Source organism: Apteryx mantelli, chromosome 9 (genome assembly GCF_036417845.1).
Source record: "Apteryx mantelli isolate bAptMan1 chromosome 9, bAptMan1.hap1, whole genome shotgun sequence".
Lineage (NCBI taxonomy): Eukaryota > Metazoa > Chordata > Aves > Apterygiformes > Apterygidae > Apteryx > Apteryx mantelli.
Window position 1 is genome coordinate 2,305,430 of NC_089986.1, and position 14,466 is coordinate 2,319,895.

Below are 14,466 nucleotides of genomic sequence, written 5' to 3' on the forward strand. Positions count from 1 at the left end.
ATACATTTGAATGATCCTTGATGGTGTGCAGGAATCACGGAAGTCCAATAACTGCCAAGCTTTTGATCGAGTGGTTTGTGTAATATCTGAAATACTAACAAAGCTGTCCCCTGCGTAATGAGACAGACTGCATTCCTCTGAGTGCATTCAGAATGAGTCACATAAATTTTGCATTTGGCACATGTGTCCCTACTCAAAGAATTTCCCTAAGAATGCTAGTTGATAACTTCCAGGAAATTACAATAGTTTGAATGAATTTTGAAATAGCTACATGCTTATAACATGATCATATTAGGTGCTTTAGAAAGGAAACTGAGCAATATACTTAAAAATATTCAGCATATTATATCAATTTATGCAAGGACATAGCATTCAACTCTTCAAGCCAGATTATTCACTCTCAAGTTTCCCCTGTAATTTTATGCAGCAAAAGTTATACCACTAATTCTACCAAACAGCTATTTCAAATAAGCCTGGCCTTTGAGACTTTTCTCAGAAATTTCTGCACAAAAATAAGCTTTTAATTATATCTCTCTGTATACGTATCTCTTTTATGGGTGAGAACTGCTTTTCAACTTCTTGATCATTGAAAAAGTAAACAGATGGTAAGATACATAAAATCAGTTCCTATGTCCATCAAGTAGTATTAAGAGATGACATTCTAAGTGACCGGTAATTAAAATTTTTGATTCAGCTACTCTTTATGTGAACTTCAAACAGTTGGACTATAAATCACTCACATCTACCACCGCGTGGTTAGATGCATGTAGATTCATGTTAAAGTAAGTGACTGCTGCTCAGTGTGAGCAAGAATCTCACAACCCAACCTAAATAATTTTACTTTGAAGAAGAGTAACAATGATCCATCTTGCAGTCCCACATAATCAGCTTCACATACTTGAAAACAAGTATCCACCCTTGATGAAAGCAGAAAACATTAAACAACCTCAGGGAAGTGGTGACGCATGCTCCAACCCAAAACAGAGCACCAGGCTTCTCATTCTGTTGCCTCCAAGGAGCTTTTTAATCAGGCCTGGAATATGCTGAACTGAGATCCTTGACCTGCATCACCTCTGATGTAAGTCAACTGTCTTGTAAGTCAATGGATTCAATAATGTCATGTTAATGAAGGAGACCCAGAGCTGGTAGGCCAAACCAACAGGTGAAGGAGACTTAAGTATTAGCATGTGCTATAAATCCCTCTCTGTATTCACACATACGTCTACATGGTCAAGCCCAAACCATGATATGTGCGCTGTTGCACTCCAGCTTTCCAAGACCATTTAACACAGACCTGGAGCTGGCTCATAGCCAGAAGGAGAAAGGCAGAAAGGGCACATTTCCCTTTTGCACCTGACCTGCAGACATGCCCCACAGGTTTTGACAACCCTAGCTAACAGGTATGGCTCTTTAGCTCACTTTGTGACAGGTCATGCTCTTTTCTGGAGAGTTCTCTTTTGGTTCCCTGTATGACAGCCAGAAAACAATCATCGCAATCGCTTTCAGGGCAATCTGGGATATATGAGGCTGCGCTATGTCTCTGAAGGAAAAGAACAAAAGTCTTGAAAGATTTTAAAATACTGCCATTCATAAATGACATTGTTGTATAAAAATAATGTTCCTCCCCATCCATGAGCTCTGTGCTAGAGGATCTTGGCTGCCCATTTGCCTGAATCCTATGATATGACTTTCACTGTTGTGTTAAAGTTCTTGTAATCTAAAAATTTCAGACTTCTTACCTTCAATAATACACTGATCGGGGATAGGAATTTTCCTCCCCATCTCCATGACATACGCTTTCACTTTACCCAGGTTTTCCTTTAAGTGCAAGTAGAGCTTATCCTCATATTCCACAGGATTCTTTATTGTCTCTGTAGTTCCTTCATGGACCTTTTCTTTAGCAGATTCTGGCGGATTTTCCAGTTCTGTGTAATCGATACTTTGGTGAGAAACCAAAGAATTTCCCAGTTGCATTTCTTCAGTATCAACACTAAAAGGCAATTTATCATTTTCTTGGCTAATGTAGATCTCAGTAAAGGAGATACCAGCACTTATGTCCCCATTCTCTTGGTCTTGTCCATTGTCCAAGTTTACCACCTTCATGCGGACTGCATGCAAAGCAAGACTTTTGGATCTGGAAAGTGTTAAGGAAAGGAAAAGTGTTTTGCAATAGAGGTAAGATAGAACACAACGTGCTGAACAATCAGACAGGAAAATCATCTGAACATGTGCTCTTCCAAGTTACATCTATGCAGCTGTTTCAGAAAGCAGAATCCAGGGCTAATTTAGCTAGAGGCAAATACCTTTTGATAAATATGCATTTCCTCTAGCAAAATTCAAGCCACAGATTTAACAAGCAAATGAAACCAAATAATACCCATATATCACAACATCTGTATGCCATGGAAGGAACTAGTCAACCTATCTATAGGGAACTTACAGCACTGGAGTATATGCTTTATTGATCACATCATAAAAATACCATCCAACAGCAATTTAACTGAACTTAACCTGAACCAAGATTCAGTCTCCAATTCCCCCGTACCTATATGCTGAGCATAAAATTAAAGTCTAGCTTTCCTACTCACTATACAGAGAAGTGAAGTGATTAAGAAATTTTGATTTGCATGGGTTTAAATGGCTACATAAAGTGCTAAGCATTGATGAAAATCCACTGAAAGGCATTTCTCCCCACCCACTCTTTTCTCAGTATCCCTTCTTCCAAGGACATTTCATTTCTCAGAAGCACTCTGTGAACAGGAAACACACAGATTTGATGTGTGTATTTGCGGAGGCAGCCGGGGGACAGTGAACGTATGTTTTTCACTGAAGAGGAGAACAGTACACAAGTGGCAATGCCCCTGTCCAGGCTTCAGCAGAGGAGGCAACATGCCAACTTTCCAAAGGCTCTGGTTATCATTACAGTAGGGAATATGGCAGATTCTGTGTGGGAACTATTACAGCAGGAAGAGAAAACCACCTGTGTGAACCCGTGGTGCCCAACGGCCTAACAAAAGGTGCGAGCTGCCGTCTGAGCAGGCCCTTAGCTCGCCAAAGATCCCATGGGAATCACACTTGCCTTAATACAGTACATATGCAGCATAAATGATAAAAAATTTGATTCAAATATTCGATATATTCTGCTAGCAAAAATACCCAGGAGAGATATCTGTATCTTTCTTTCTAGCATTTTCTGTATGTTTCTTTGTTTCCTATCCCTCATGCTATTTTAGGGCACAGAGCAGGTTAAATAAATAATTTAGAAAGATTTTATCCAGCCTTTAAATTCATGGATATGAGACTTGGTTAAAATTAGGCTTATGATGCCCACAGGTATTACACAACAGGACTGATTTCTCAATGTTTGGATATAGTTTTATTACAAAACCGATATTCATGAAAACCACTCATGCATTTTACAGAACCATACCTGTTAAATCTCATATCCTTCCTTTCTTCTTTAGAAACCTGGCCTAAACTGCATCTGCGCACAGAACCAGGAGTACTGTTGTCAACATTTATTTTTTCTTCAAAAGCCTGTATTTTAGCTTGCAGCTTTTCATCTTCTTCATTTCCATTCATAACAGATTTTAAATCATCCAATGGTACAGGAGATTCTGTTTCAGTATCATTTTCTGTCCTAAGGAAGTAAAAAGGGAAGATTTAACTCTGGCACACTCTGCTCATGGTGATGCTGACATAGCATTTCAGCCTTTGACCCTCATAATGTATCTGGCAAAATAATCATGTTTCAGCAGAGATTTTCTTAGAGGCTGATTAATCATTTTCAGAAACATCTTTTAGCTCAATGTCTCTGTCACACAGATCAGAAACACTGAATCTCTCCGAAAACATTGGAGGTTGCATGTGCTGTATCTGCATAGGTAAAAACCAACTCTTTTTCCTGACAGCCCCATGGAAAAATCTCTCGGAGAAAAGTTTAACCGAACTTAAACTATTCTTCCAAGCTTACTAAAAAGCGACTCGTTACATTATTTTCATAAACCAAAAGCAGAGCTAACTGCAGAGTTTATAAAAGTCTGTGGTTTTATAAGTTTGACAAAAGTATGTGCAGTTTCTACTGAATTATTGTACTCTGTGTAAGAAAAAACAGGCTTAGGAGAAGTTTTAAGTAATGCGACTGAAACTCAGCAAAATAGGAATAAAATTAAGAGTTAAAATGAACTTACTTCTAGGACTGCAGGACAAGATGTTTTATTTTAAATTCAAGTGTTACACTAGTCTCAGAATACGCAGTCTTCTAATGCAAACTCAAAGGTAACTTTAAAACAAACAGGAGAGAAGCTTGTGATCTTAAAGGACAAAAATAAATCTGCTTTCAACCATGCTGCTGGTAGGAAGGAGTTTTCTGGTGATTAGAATATTCCGTGACCAGTGAAAACCATGGCCTGCAGCTAGAGGCGCAGCAGTGCTGCGGCCCGAGGAACGCCTTCGCAGGAGAGTGCCGGGGTCGGAGAGCCCACGTCCGCCCCTCGCCAGCGGGAGGCACAGAGATGCTCGCAGGTCAGCGGAGGAGCCGCGCTGTACGCCAAAGCGGGGCGACTCCCTCGCCAAAGCCCGATTTCCTAAACCGGCCTCCGACCCGCGTGCCGCCCCCGTACCGGCAACGCTCCCGAAAACGGGGCTTGCTGGGTCCCCGTGCTGCGAGCCCTGCGCGGGGGGGGGCTCACGACCTCTCAATATTAGGCCAGAAGCCTAAACCTACCGTGTACGTTCTCGCACTTGAACGTGCCAGCTTGGCCTTTCGTCCAGCTAGAAGAATCGAATTTCACAATGAGTCAACAGAACGCTATGGCGAAAGCACCGTTATTGCCTTCCCTCTGGAGAGGGATGCTTTCTGGCGAGGCTCTACGCGAGTGGGAGCGCTCGGCAGCCTCACCGCACGCTCCCTCACGTACGCTCCCTCTTATTCCCACGGCTGTGCAGCTACTGCTCCCAAAAAAAAAAAAAACCCACAAAGGTGCTACAAAGGCAAAATCCACAAAGGGTGTTGTTTTAGGGCAAAAGGAAGGGGAGTCTGGTGTGAAACGCTAGCAAAAGCGGGGCTGGCGTTGGTTCCCAAGGATGGAAAACGGCATGCTTTCCCTCCAAATTCCCAGCTTTGCGCAATCACGTGATCACGACTGCCCACAGGAATTCAAGGCAGAACGAACTGCTGCATCCTAAAGATGTTCAGAGACTGAATAAGTCTGATCTGGACAGCGCGCAGAAACTTTGTAATCAGAATCAGAAGCTTCCTACAGAATTAAGGGGGTTTTAGCAGTATGTATTATTATTATTATTATTTTTTTAATTCTACCCACAGTTCTAAAACAAGGTCATTTTGCTTCTGATTTTTGGAAGAGTTTTTTTTTCCCTCCTCAGAAGGAAACATCTGAATGGCTAGATCTGTAACATATGAATATGGAAAGCCACAAATGAGAATTTTAAAACTCCACTTTCAAAGACAGCAGACTCTCAACAAGTCATGCTCACAGTTGGGAAGCCTACTAAGAATTACCAATTGTGGAAACAAAGAATGTTTAAAAAACAACCACCAAGGATAATGCCTCACAAAATGCACTTTTTCATTTGTTTTGATAAAGGAAGTTCAGGATATTTCTCCAGAGAGTTAGCAAGTTTTGTCTTGTTTTGTTTTTAATTTAGGCAATATATTAACACTGCAGAACATTTTGAAAAAAGATATTCTTCTGCAATAAAAAACCTCAGTATGACCTTTGCTGAGAAATCTTTCTGGAGATGTGGGACAAGATTTAATTTATTAGAATAATGTCGCTCCCAAATCCTTCTCAACAGTGCTCTCATTGTGGGAACTAAGCACTAACAAAAATAACTGCTACATACATATATACACACAAAACCCTCTGGCTACAGAGAGGGGATTGACGGACTGATCAGGTTTATGAATGACAGATCCAAACCAGCAAGCCCTTATGACATTTTGAAATAAGAATGGGCTTTTATAACAGCACCTTTTTTTCCCAGCTTTCTCCAGTCGAACCCTTACCCGAAATGCTGTCGATGGATTTTGCAGGAAATATAGGCGAAAGCTTCTGCTAGACAACCGGATTAAACAAATCTATTTGCCTTACGTAAAGGAGCAGTAAGTTAGTAAATACACGGCTCATCACTGCTCAGCAGTCTGCAAAATAACACAGCACCTCAGTTCTGATCCAGCGAGCGGAGACGATGGGGCCTGGCGCAACCGGTCGTGCCCTCAGCAGCTGAACAGAGCCCAGCGCTCACCCCTAGGACACCCCACGGAGGGCCGCTTTCCCTCACCCGCGTGCGCTTTGCACTCAGATCAATTCCCACGAAGCAAAGAGACTAAGCCCAAGTGAAATATTCAAAGACGCCTACACCCCATGCACAACTGGAAGCCTGGCAGGCCCTTTTGCTGGCCTCTCCTTCCAACGACAATAAAATAAACTATTGTTTGAAATCTTGGCAAAATGCATTTAGTACATTGCTGAGGTTGCTGGAGCAGGATCAGCTTACACCAAAGCCCAGACTGTTTCTGGGAGGAAAAGGATGCAGAAACCTATTGTGAAATCATAAAGAACTTGCTTGCAAAGACCTTGATGGTGCTATGCTACTCATTATTTCTTTGCTTTTAAATTCTCTGTAGAAACTTAAATATACAGGTAAGCAAGTCAAGAGTGATATTTTAATTTGAAGAATATTTCCTCAGTCCACCAACACTGTTATCAACATCACCAGCCAGGTGCTTAAAATGGGAAACAAGCACATACAAATATAAATTGCTAAACATACACTCCAGATGTAATTGCTTCCAGGGCTTTAACTCTGGATGGAAGCGACATGAATGGATCAAGTGCAGGTCCTTGTGGTTCATCAAATGCAGACGTAATCACCTCTTGAAATATGATGGAAGTGCAGATTTCAAGAAGGCAAGTGGCAGATACCTTGGGACAGACAGGTTGCTTTTCAAAGACAGCAGAACCTCAAAAACTCGGGCTCATAGTTAGGAAGCCTATTAAGAACTTCCAAATATTGCCAAAATACGGAAATATAACTAGCCAGAAAATATTCAAGGGTAAGGTACTACACGCAATTGCAGACTGCATCCTCAGACACTTCAGCTGCAATGCAGTTTACAGGCTCTGTACGTGCAGGTCACTCATGATGAAGGCCCATAATATTCTTCATAGCTGATGACAAGGGACACAGACAATAGACCATGACAGAGTTTGCCTGGGTGACCCAGCTCATCCCGGGCTAGCAGATCCCTCCTGCTCCTGCTTCCAGCGTCGCTGCACGCAGTGCCTAGGAGGAAAGCTGAGGCCCAGGCTGAGTGGCAGTGGGAACGTCTGCCTTGCGCAGACAACCTTCTTGGTACCTGCACTGTTTCTAAAGCACAAAATTAAATCACCATATAGTCCCTCATCAACATATGAAAGTCTTAGATACTATTACAGCTCTCTTCACCACTACAAATGTTGATTTAAAGAAGGACAAATACTACAGAAAATGAAAGGCATATGAATTGTAAACGAATGCTAAATGAAGCCATATGCTAGACCTACCCTCTCCTTTAAGGAGAAAGGATAATTTCATCCAGCCACGATGTTAAAGTGAATAACAACGGGTATAGCCTATTATGCTTTGTTCTTACCCAGAACGAGGGCTTGGAAGTGTCATTAAATTTTCCTTCTTTCTTTCCTTCTTTTCTTTAACTGACCATGTTAGACTTGTAGGTTGGATCAGTCCACTAAAATTTTGTATTTTTTCTTAAAAAGCACCTCTGAGATTGAATAACTTGCAATTTTGTGACAGTAAGGGGCAACACTAATAGAGTATCACATGGTTTTAATTATACTCTCCACTACATGCATGCAAAATTCCCTGTGTCAAATGATTCCAAACCAGCAATCACTCTGAAGAAATCAGTTTCTTCTTATGTAAACACATGATTCTGAAAGGAACGGTTATAATCCAGCCACACATTTTCAGATCCTGTTTTCCCTTCACAGCACAATTACTCTGAATTGTTGCTCTTTAGAAAACACTGTAGCTCAGTAATAATAGCAGCTCTGGAGTTACTGAGCATATTTCCATGTCTGCGTCTGGACTGATCCCACTTATGCCAAGACAAGTCAAAAGAAACTCCACTTAAATCAATGGAAAACTCTTATTTGAGTCTTAACTGTTGCCTCACGGTTGTTCTTGCCCGATATAGCTGATACTATGTTCAATACAGGCCTGAAATGTAAAATCAAAGATAACCCTAAACGGTAACTGCGAAAAATCAGTGTTTTATTCTGTGATGTTTTGAAAGGGCTATCAACAGCAGCTGAAGTGGCCATGTTCGTGTTTGATCTACAGGCCACTGAAATAGCGGGAAATCCTTCCATTGACGCAGATATGAAATCTATCTGGCTCACTTGTGTGTGCAGTTTGATATGCCATGAAAAATAGACGCCGTTTGTTCAAACGATGTCTTTACTGTGCCTTACCGTACTGCAGACTGATTCATTGCTATCACATTTTCCCAGGGCTCTCACCCACGTAAAAATGAAACACACTTTAAAGGCTTGACTCCAAATTGCAGTACGTCCTTCCTCCTTCTCTCCATGTCACATCCATCTCCCTCAACTCTTACCTTTTGCCTCCACATGCCCTAATGCCCTGCGACCCCAAACTGCATTCATCCCCTCCAGGAAACCCCTCGTGTTTCCCTGCACATACCTTCAGCACAGAAGTCGTTCAGATAGCAGAAATGGGCTGCAGCTATAAGAATGCAGGGAACCAGAGTCACAGAGGATTAGGCAGATCAAGTAGGAGAAATTAAGTGGCAGATGGAGAGTAAGAAATAATTCTAGAGCGGTTTGTTTGAAAGGATTCAGGCCCTGCCGCTGGACTGAGACGGCTTTGTGCGCGAGGCAGACACCATTCCAGCAGGAAACAGCCTGAGACAGCAATTCATTACCCGGATTATCATCAAAGAGTAACAGGTTTTCGTTCCTATCACCTCTGCCCACACTCAGACCAGCCTCATGGCAAAAGCAGCTCTATCGCACGGACTATCCTGTCTCACAAAAGCAGCAGTTTATCCAAAGAAATGTTAAAAAACAATGATAACAACAACAAAACAATGTGGCCACCTTCTATTCTGAATTCTTTCCACTGCTGACTTAAGGCCAAAATCTGCCCTTACTTAAAACGAAATAAATTCTGAGCAACTCCACTGAAACCCTAGGATAATTTTGGAGCATTTTCGTCGTGTCTTCCCTATGTATTACTATTTAGAGTTTGGCCCTCTAACCCCATGGCAACTTTTACATTTCAAAAACAACAGTTGCATTTTCATTCACTCATAGGCATGGCTATGTTCAAACGTGTCACTCAGAAGCAAACATGATTAAAACAAGCAAACAATGAAAGTATTTTCCTTTCATGCTTACTATAATCAGTAGAGCTTTTTTTTCCTGAAGGAAAATAAGGACATTTTCTGAAAAATTCACTGAAATGTTATCATTTCCTCCCTTTTCCTCCCCCCAGACTCTCCACTCAAAATAGTATTTTGCATACGTAAGCACATACACATGCAGATGAAGCAGTTCCTACTCCTTAGCAAATCAAGTCTTTAACAAAGTATCATTTTAGACAGAAATGGGGAAATACGCCAATAGAATTTTAATGAAAACCTTTTCCTTTTTTTTGATAAGCTTTAATGATAATATAAGGCATGAAAGATAATAAGGAATAGGAATATCTCAGCATTTTAGCAGATAATGCCCGCATGGATAATTATTATGCTTTATTACTAAAGCCTCAGTTCCTAATCTGTTTCATTATCATTCCCATAATACACGACATTCTCCCTTTCTTCTGGCCCCCCTAATTAAGTGGCAACTGGCATACTCTTAATTTAGTAGAACTTAACTTGCTTGGAAAACGTGTATGTCATTTCACTTGAGTTTTTTCACTATCTTCAATAAAACTTTTTATAAAAGTGAGTTCTGAGGGTTCTATTTCAGCTGAGATTTTTGCTACCAGGTGAAGTTTGCACATTTCTTATAGCCTTACTTTAAAATGAGTCAGTATGTCAGGATTCCTCTCCTTTTTCATTTTTAACTCTCTCCAGGATACCAACTAATTGTTTCTCAAATGACCTCAATGTTTTGGCTCCAACTCTATGAGTCTGTCTCCAAGGCTATCCTTCATGGTTATGAGTTTTCTGACATCTGTGTTAAATTTTATCACAGAATTACTATACCATTACGTCCCCCTGACCTATTTCAGTATACGCATTGCTAATTATAAGGCTCTCCCTAACTAAAAGTGACTACTGTACCACATATTTAAGTAACACTTACACTCTTATTGTGACAGATGCAGCAATGCTTTAAGATACAAATTATCATAAAGAAGCTGAGTGATCAGAACATCTTTTTATACAAGTTTGAAAATACTTTTCCAGACTTTTTAAGCAAACCTCTATCATAGAGCTACACCAGTCATTATTTTGGTAGGCTTTACCAGTTATCTTTTAGAATAAATTCCATGGTAATTGTGTAGCCTGACTTACTGATCTACTTTTAACTGAAGCTTTTTAGGTTGCCTTACTCTACTTAGCTGAGATATGGCCTTCTTTCCATTCTTTTATAGGTGTTAAAACGTCAATAGCTTCCTTATTCTTCAGTGCCAAATGACATAGTTTCCACTGCATGATGTTCAGAGATCATTCTGCCTGATACTACATGTGATGCCCAGCTGCAGTGCACCTACAATTTTTACTGCCATCCTTTAACTACAGATTTTTGCCTTGGTGTTGTTCATACTTATGCCTGCATATCTAAGTTACTTCTACAAAATATTCTCTATTACATGTCTGTAAACTATTTTGTACGCTTACCTGACTCCAGAAATAATGTAATCCAATGGCTGACTGAGTAAGCATTGGAGGGCTATCAAGATGAAGTCAAAGATGGCAACTTATCAACTTATAGAAACCACAGTACATCTTATTTTCAGCTAATTGTTCTTTCATCACAACCTGAATATACTTAATATAAATTCATACTGCCTCTCCCTCCTCACACAGCCACAGAGACAGCCCTTTATCATACGAAAACTAGTTTTACCTGGCTCCTGATGTGCTGTCATTCTCTAGCTGTTGGATGAGGAGCTTAGCTATGGCAGTGAAACTGTTGCTCATGCGGTAGATCTCTCTGCTCTGGGTGCCCAAGATGCCAGAGAAGGTGTCGGTGAGATTCTTAATTTCCAGCAAAAGAATATGATGAAACGAGTGCTCCATATTGGCCAGCTGGTTTACCAAATATATCAGACATATTCTGGCTTGCTCCTAGACAATGCAAGGAGATAAAAACAATTTTAAACAAATGCATTTCATGTTCGTTTGTGCAAGGGTAATTTGTGTGCATGCTGCTGATTAAAACACTGTCATTAGGGAATAGTGGCTACCCTGCAATAACTAAGAAAAAGACATTGCTCTAAGGGCACTATATCAGCCTGGTTCAGTGATTAGGGCCCCAGCAGGACACTGGATCCCATTTTCGTCCATCTTTGATGGGCTTTATAAGCTAGCTCGCCCGTCTATACCTCAGCTTCCTTTGCCCTTTCCTTGTTATATTTTGTGCTGTTTGTGACAGGTAAACTCTCACAGTGGGCCAAGGTCTCACGTGCACTGCCCTAGGCACAAGCTCTCTCCCTCTTAGAGCCTTTCCCCTCATGTTTGCAACTTACCTGCTGCATAGTAAGTTCTCCAGGGCATAAGAATGGACACAAACACATTACAACCTACCACAAGAGCTCACCTCAGCCCTGAGCAGGCTCTGGGGCTTGGGTCTGCACTAGCTTGTGGAAATCTGCATCTCATAAATGACAGTATCTGAGGTTTTTAGTCTGCATTACAGCCTCATTGTGTTAATAGGCTTATTTCCAGTGTTTTGCTTGTCCACGTTACCCTCCATACCATAACTGCAAATAATCAAGAGTTACTAGGCAATTACAGTGAATTCTGCATATGCCACTCGTTGTTATGAGCACCTAGTCGAGAAGTTTAAGTGAATACCTAGTTTTCAGACCATGAAGTGCTTCCCAGTTGCAACTTCCTTTCTGGACCTGTTTGGTGTTAGTAATTTTCTATATTTAGCAGTATTGCCTAAGAGCTTGTCTTTGCTGGTGCTACTCAGATTCAACTGGACTTCTTCTGATTTAATGTCAGGCAGATGGACGTGACCACACCGCGCGGCCACGCAGGAGCAGGTGGCTACCAGCCCTCCTTCGCTGCACCCATCACACCAGCTTCAGCACCATCTCCGCGCACAGGGCCTAACGGCTTGCCGTTAAAGTACCTCGTAAATCACCGAGAGTCTCTGTTTTCATAGCAATTCATTTAAGAGCAACACTCAGATTGGAACCGTGACTAACACTGCAACAAAGAGAAATTTAGACTGAGATTTCATTTTAAGATCTCATCACACTTGATAAGCTGCTGTCTGACAGTTATATCAATCATTGCCAACATATCGCAAGTCTGATCTGCCCACTGTAGTCCAAGTTTTGCTAGCCACTTTATCAGTGAGACCATGTCCCCCACAAGTTAGGATTAAAGGGACTGTTTCAGATCATAACAGAAAGAATTAAAATAAAAAATACCTTATCATCTCTTCCTGGCAAGTGCGAACAATTCCAATTCCAACTATTTGCGTATGCATGTGAATAAATTCAGATACTAAAATATAAACTCTGAGGTAAGGAAACGTACTGGTGTTCCTTTGTTTTCTTATAATTGCCCTAAGTGTATTAGATTCTCCAAACCTAAAAATGTCAAAGTGAGAAAAGTAGCAGAGAAAGAAGCAATTAAGTGGGTAGCTCATCTCCGATCCTCGACAGGTGCAAACGGGCATGGTTTCCCCGAGCGCAAGCTACTCGGCTCGCAGCAGATTGTCACGAAAATAACAAGAGCTTTTGCTTTTAGAACCTGTACTGGAATGCAAGCAACGACACGTTAGGAAAATAAAAAAAATTCTCTTCTTCCCAGAAGCCAGCAGAAAAGAAGGGGAAGTCATGTGCCACACACGTACTCAGAGCACTGCAGGGCAATGGCGTTATTACCTGTATTCTTCTGGGACCATGTAACAGGAGAGAAAAAAATTGCTGAAAGTTTAATTCCGAGTAAAGCTGGGCCATAAAAATACACTGGAGATTTTGGCAGGACACTGCCTAAATATCACAAGCGAGACATTTTTTAAAGAAAAAGTCAACTTATTTCAAACAAAAGGAGATCTGCTGCGCTGTGCCATGACAAAGATAAATGGGAAAAGCATATCAGACAAATTGCTTCCCTCCAGCCATATGGGGAAAAACTACAGATACATCTATGTTTGGGATGAGGTAGTTTAATGGCATGATCTTTTTCCTCAATGGTTTGAAAGAGCTTGACTTTCTGGTGCATATTCAATAGTTTATTTGGGAGACATTCCTCCCTCCAAGAGATAAACACAGGCTCAATTAACATTTAAAACACATTTTTGTTTCCTAAACAAACTGTGCAGCAGACGTAACTGGAAGAGAAGTTTTGACCACTTTCATGTCACTTTGATCCAGCTGGAATGTCTCCAGCCATGCTGAAATGCTGCTACTCGCCTGGAGTGAGGTAAAAGAACAATAAACTCTAGTGAGTAATATAATATGTAACTGTTCTACAAAACAAAATTATAGCAAAATAGCTCAACATGAAAGCCATTATCATCTCTGCCACAATTTTTACCCCAAAAGTTTCAGAAAGCCTATCTGGACATACATATCCCACTGCTATTTTAAGAGTGCTTATTTTGTGTATTCATATGATTTACCATAAGCATCTCTTATGTTTTATTGCATTACTTTATCTGCCAGTAGGTGAAGATTTAAAATATGGGCAACGAGGTGCGGCAAAATATTTCGCTTTGTCTTAAAATCAGGCTCAGGAGACTATAAAAGAGATCAGAAGGATTTCAGAAGAAACTCCCAATTTCCAATTGTTTCAAAACATGCAATTATTGAAAAAAATATTAAAATGCCCATTTGACCTATGCCCCATGATGGTGTTTTGCTTTGCACAAATTTATGATTAAGGGACAACAACTTATTTCAGCTTCACCCATGAGACTCTCACTGACATCAGAAGAAGTGGTGTGTATAAACAAGACAGCAACCTTTAAAATAAAGGGATGTTTTTTCAGCCAAATCTCTCATCTCTCTAGGGGTTCTGCCTGAACTGCCAAGGTGGAGAATGCCTTTTAGCATAAGCACAAGAGATTGCTTCTAGAAACCAGCAGAAACTATTTTCTGCTCATATCTGCAATTTGTGTTATAAGGCACCAGATTTCAATCCTGACCACCTCTTTCCCCCAAGTAAACCTCCCTGTAAAATAAAATATGAATAAATAAAATTACAGTGCTACCATTATCGTT

The 14,466-nt window shown here is 40.7% G+C and overlaps 1 protein-coding gene across 1 annotated transcript in view; it reads right to left on the bottom strand.

Moving 5' to 3' along the window:
* VEPH1 (ventricular zone expressed PH domain containing 1) overlaps positions 1–14,466 on the bottom strand; it is a 90,029-nt gene that overhangs the window by 45,369 nt on the left and 30,194 nt on the right. Inside the window, exons 6-8 of the mRNA XM_067301559.1 lie at positions 11,130–11,350; positions 3,431–3,640; positions 1,740–2,134 (exon numbers count right to left, since the gene is read on the bottom strand). Coding sequence (XP_067157660.1) covers positions 1,740–2,134; positions 3,431–3,640; positions 11,130–11,350 — 826 coding nt within the window. The remainder of the gene's footprint in view (positions 1–1,739; positions 2,135–3,430; positions 3,641–11,129; positions 11,351–14,466) is intronic.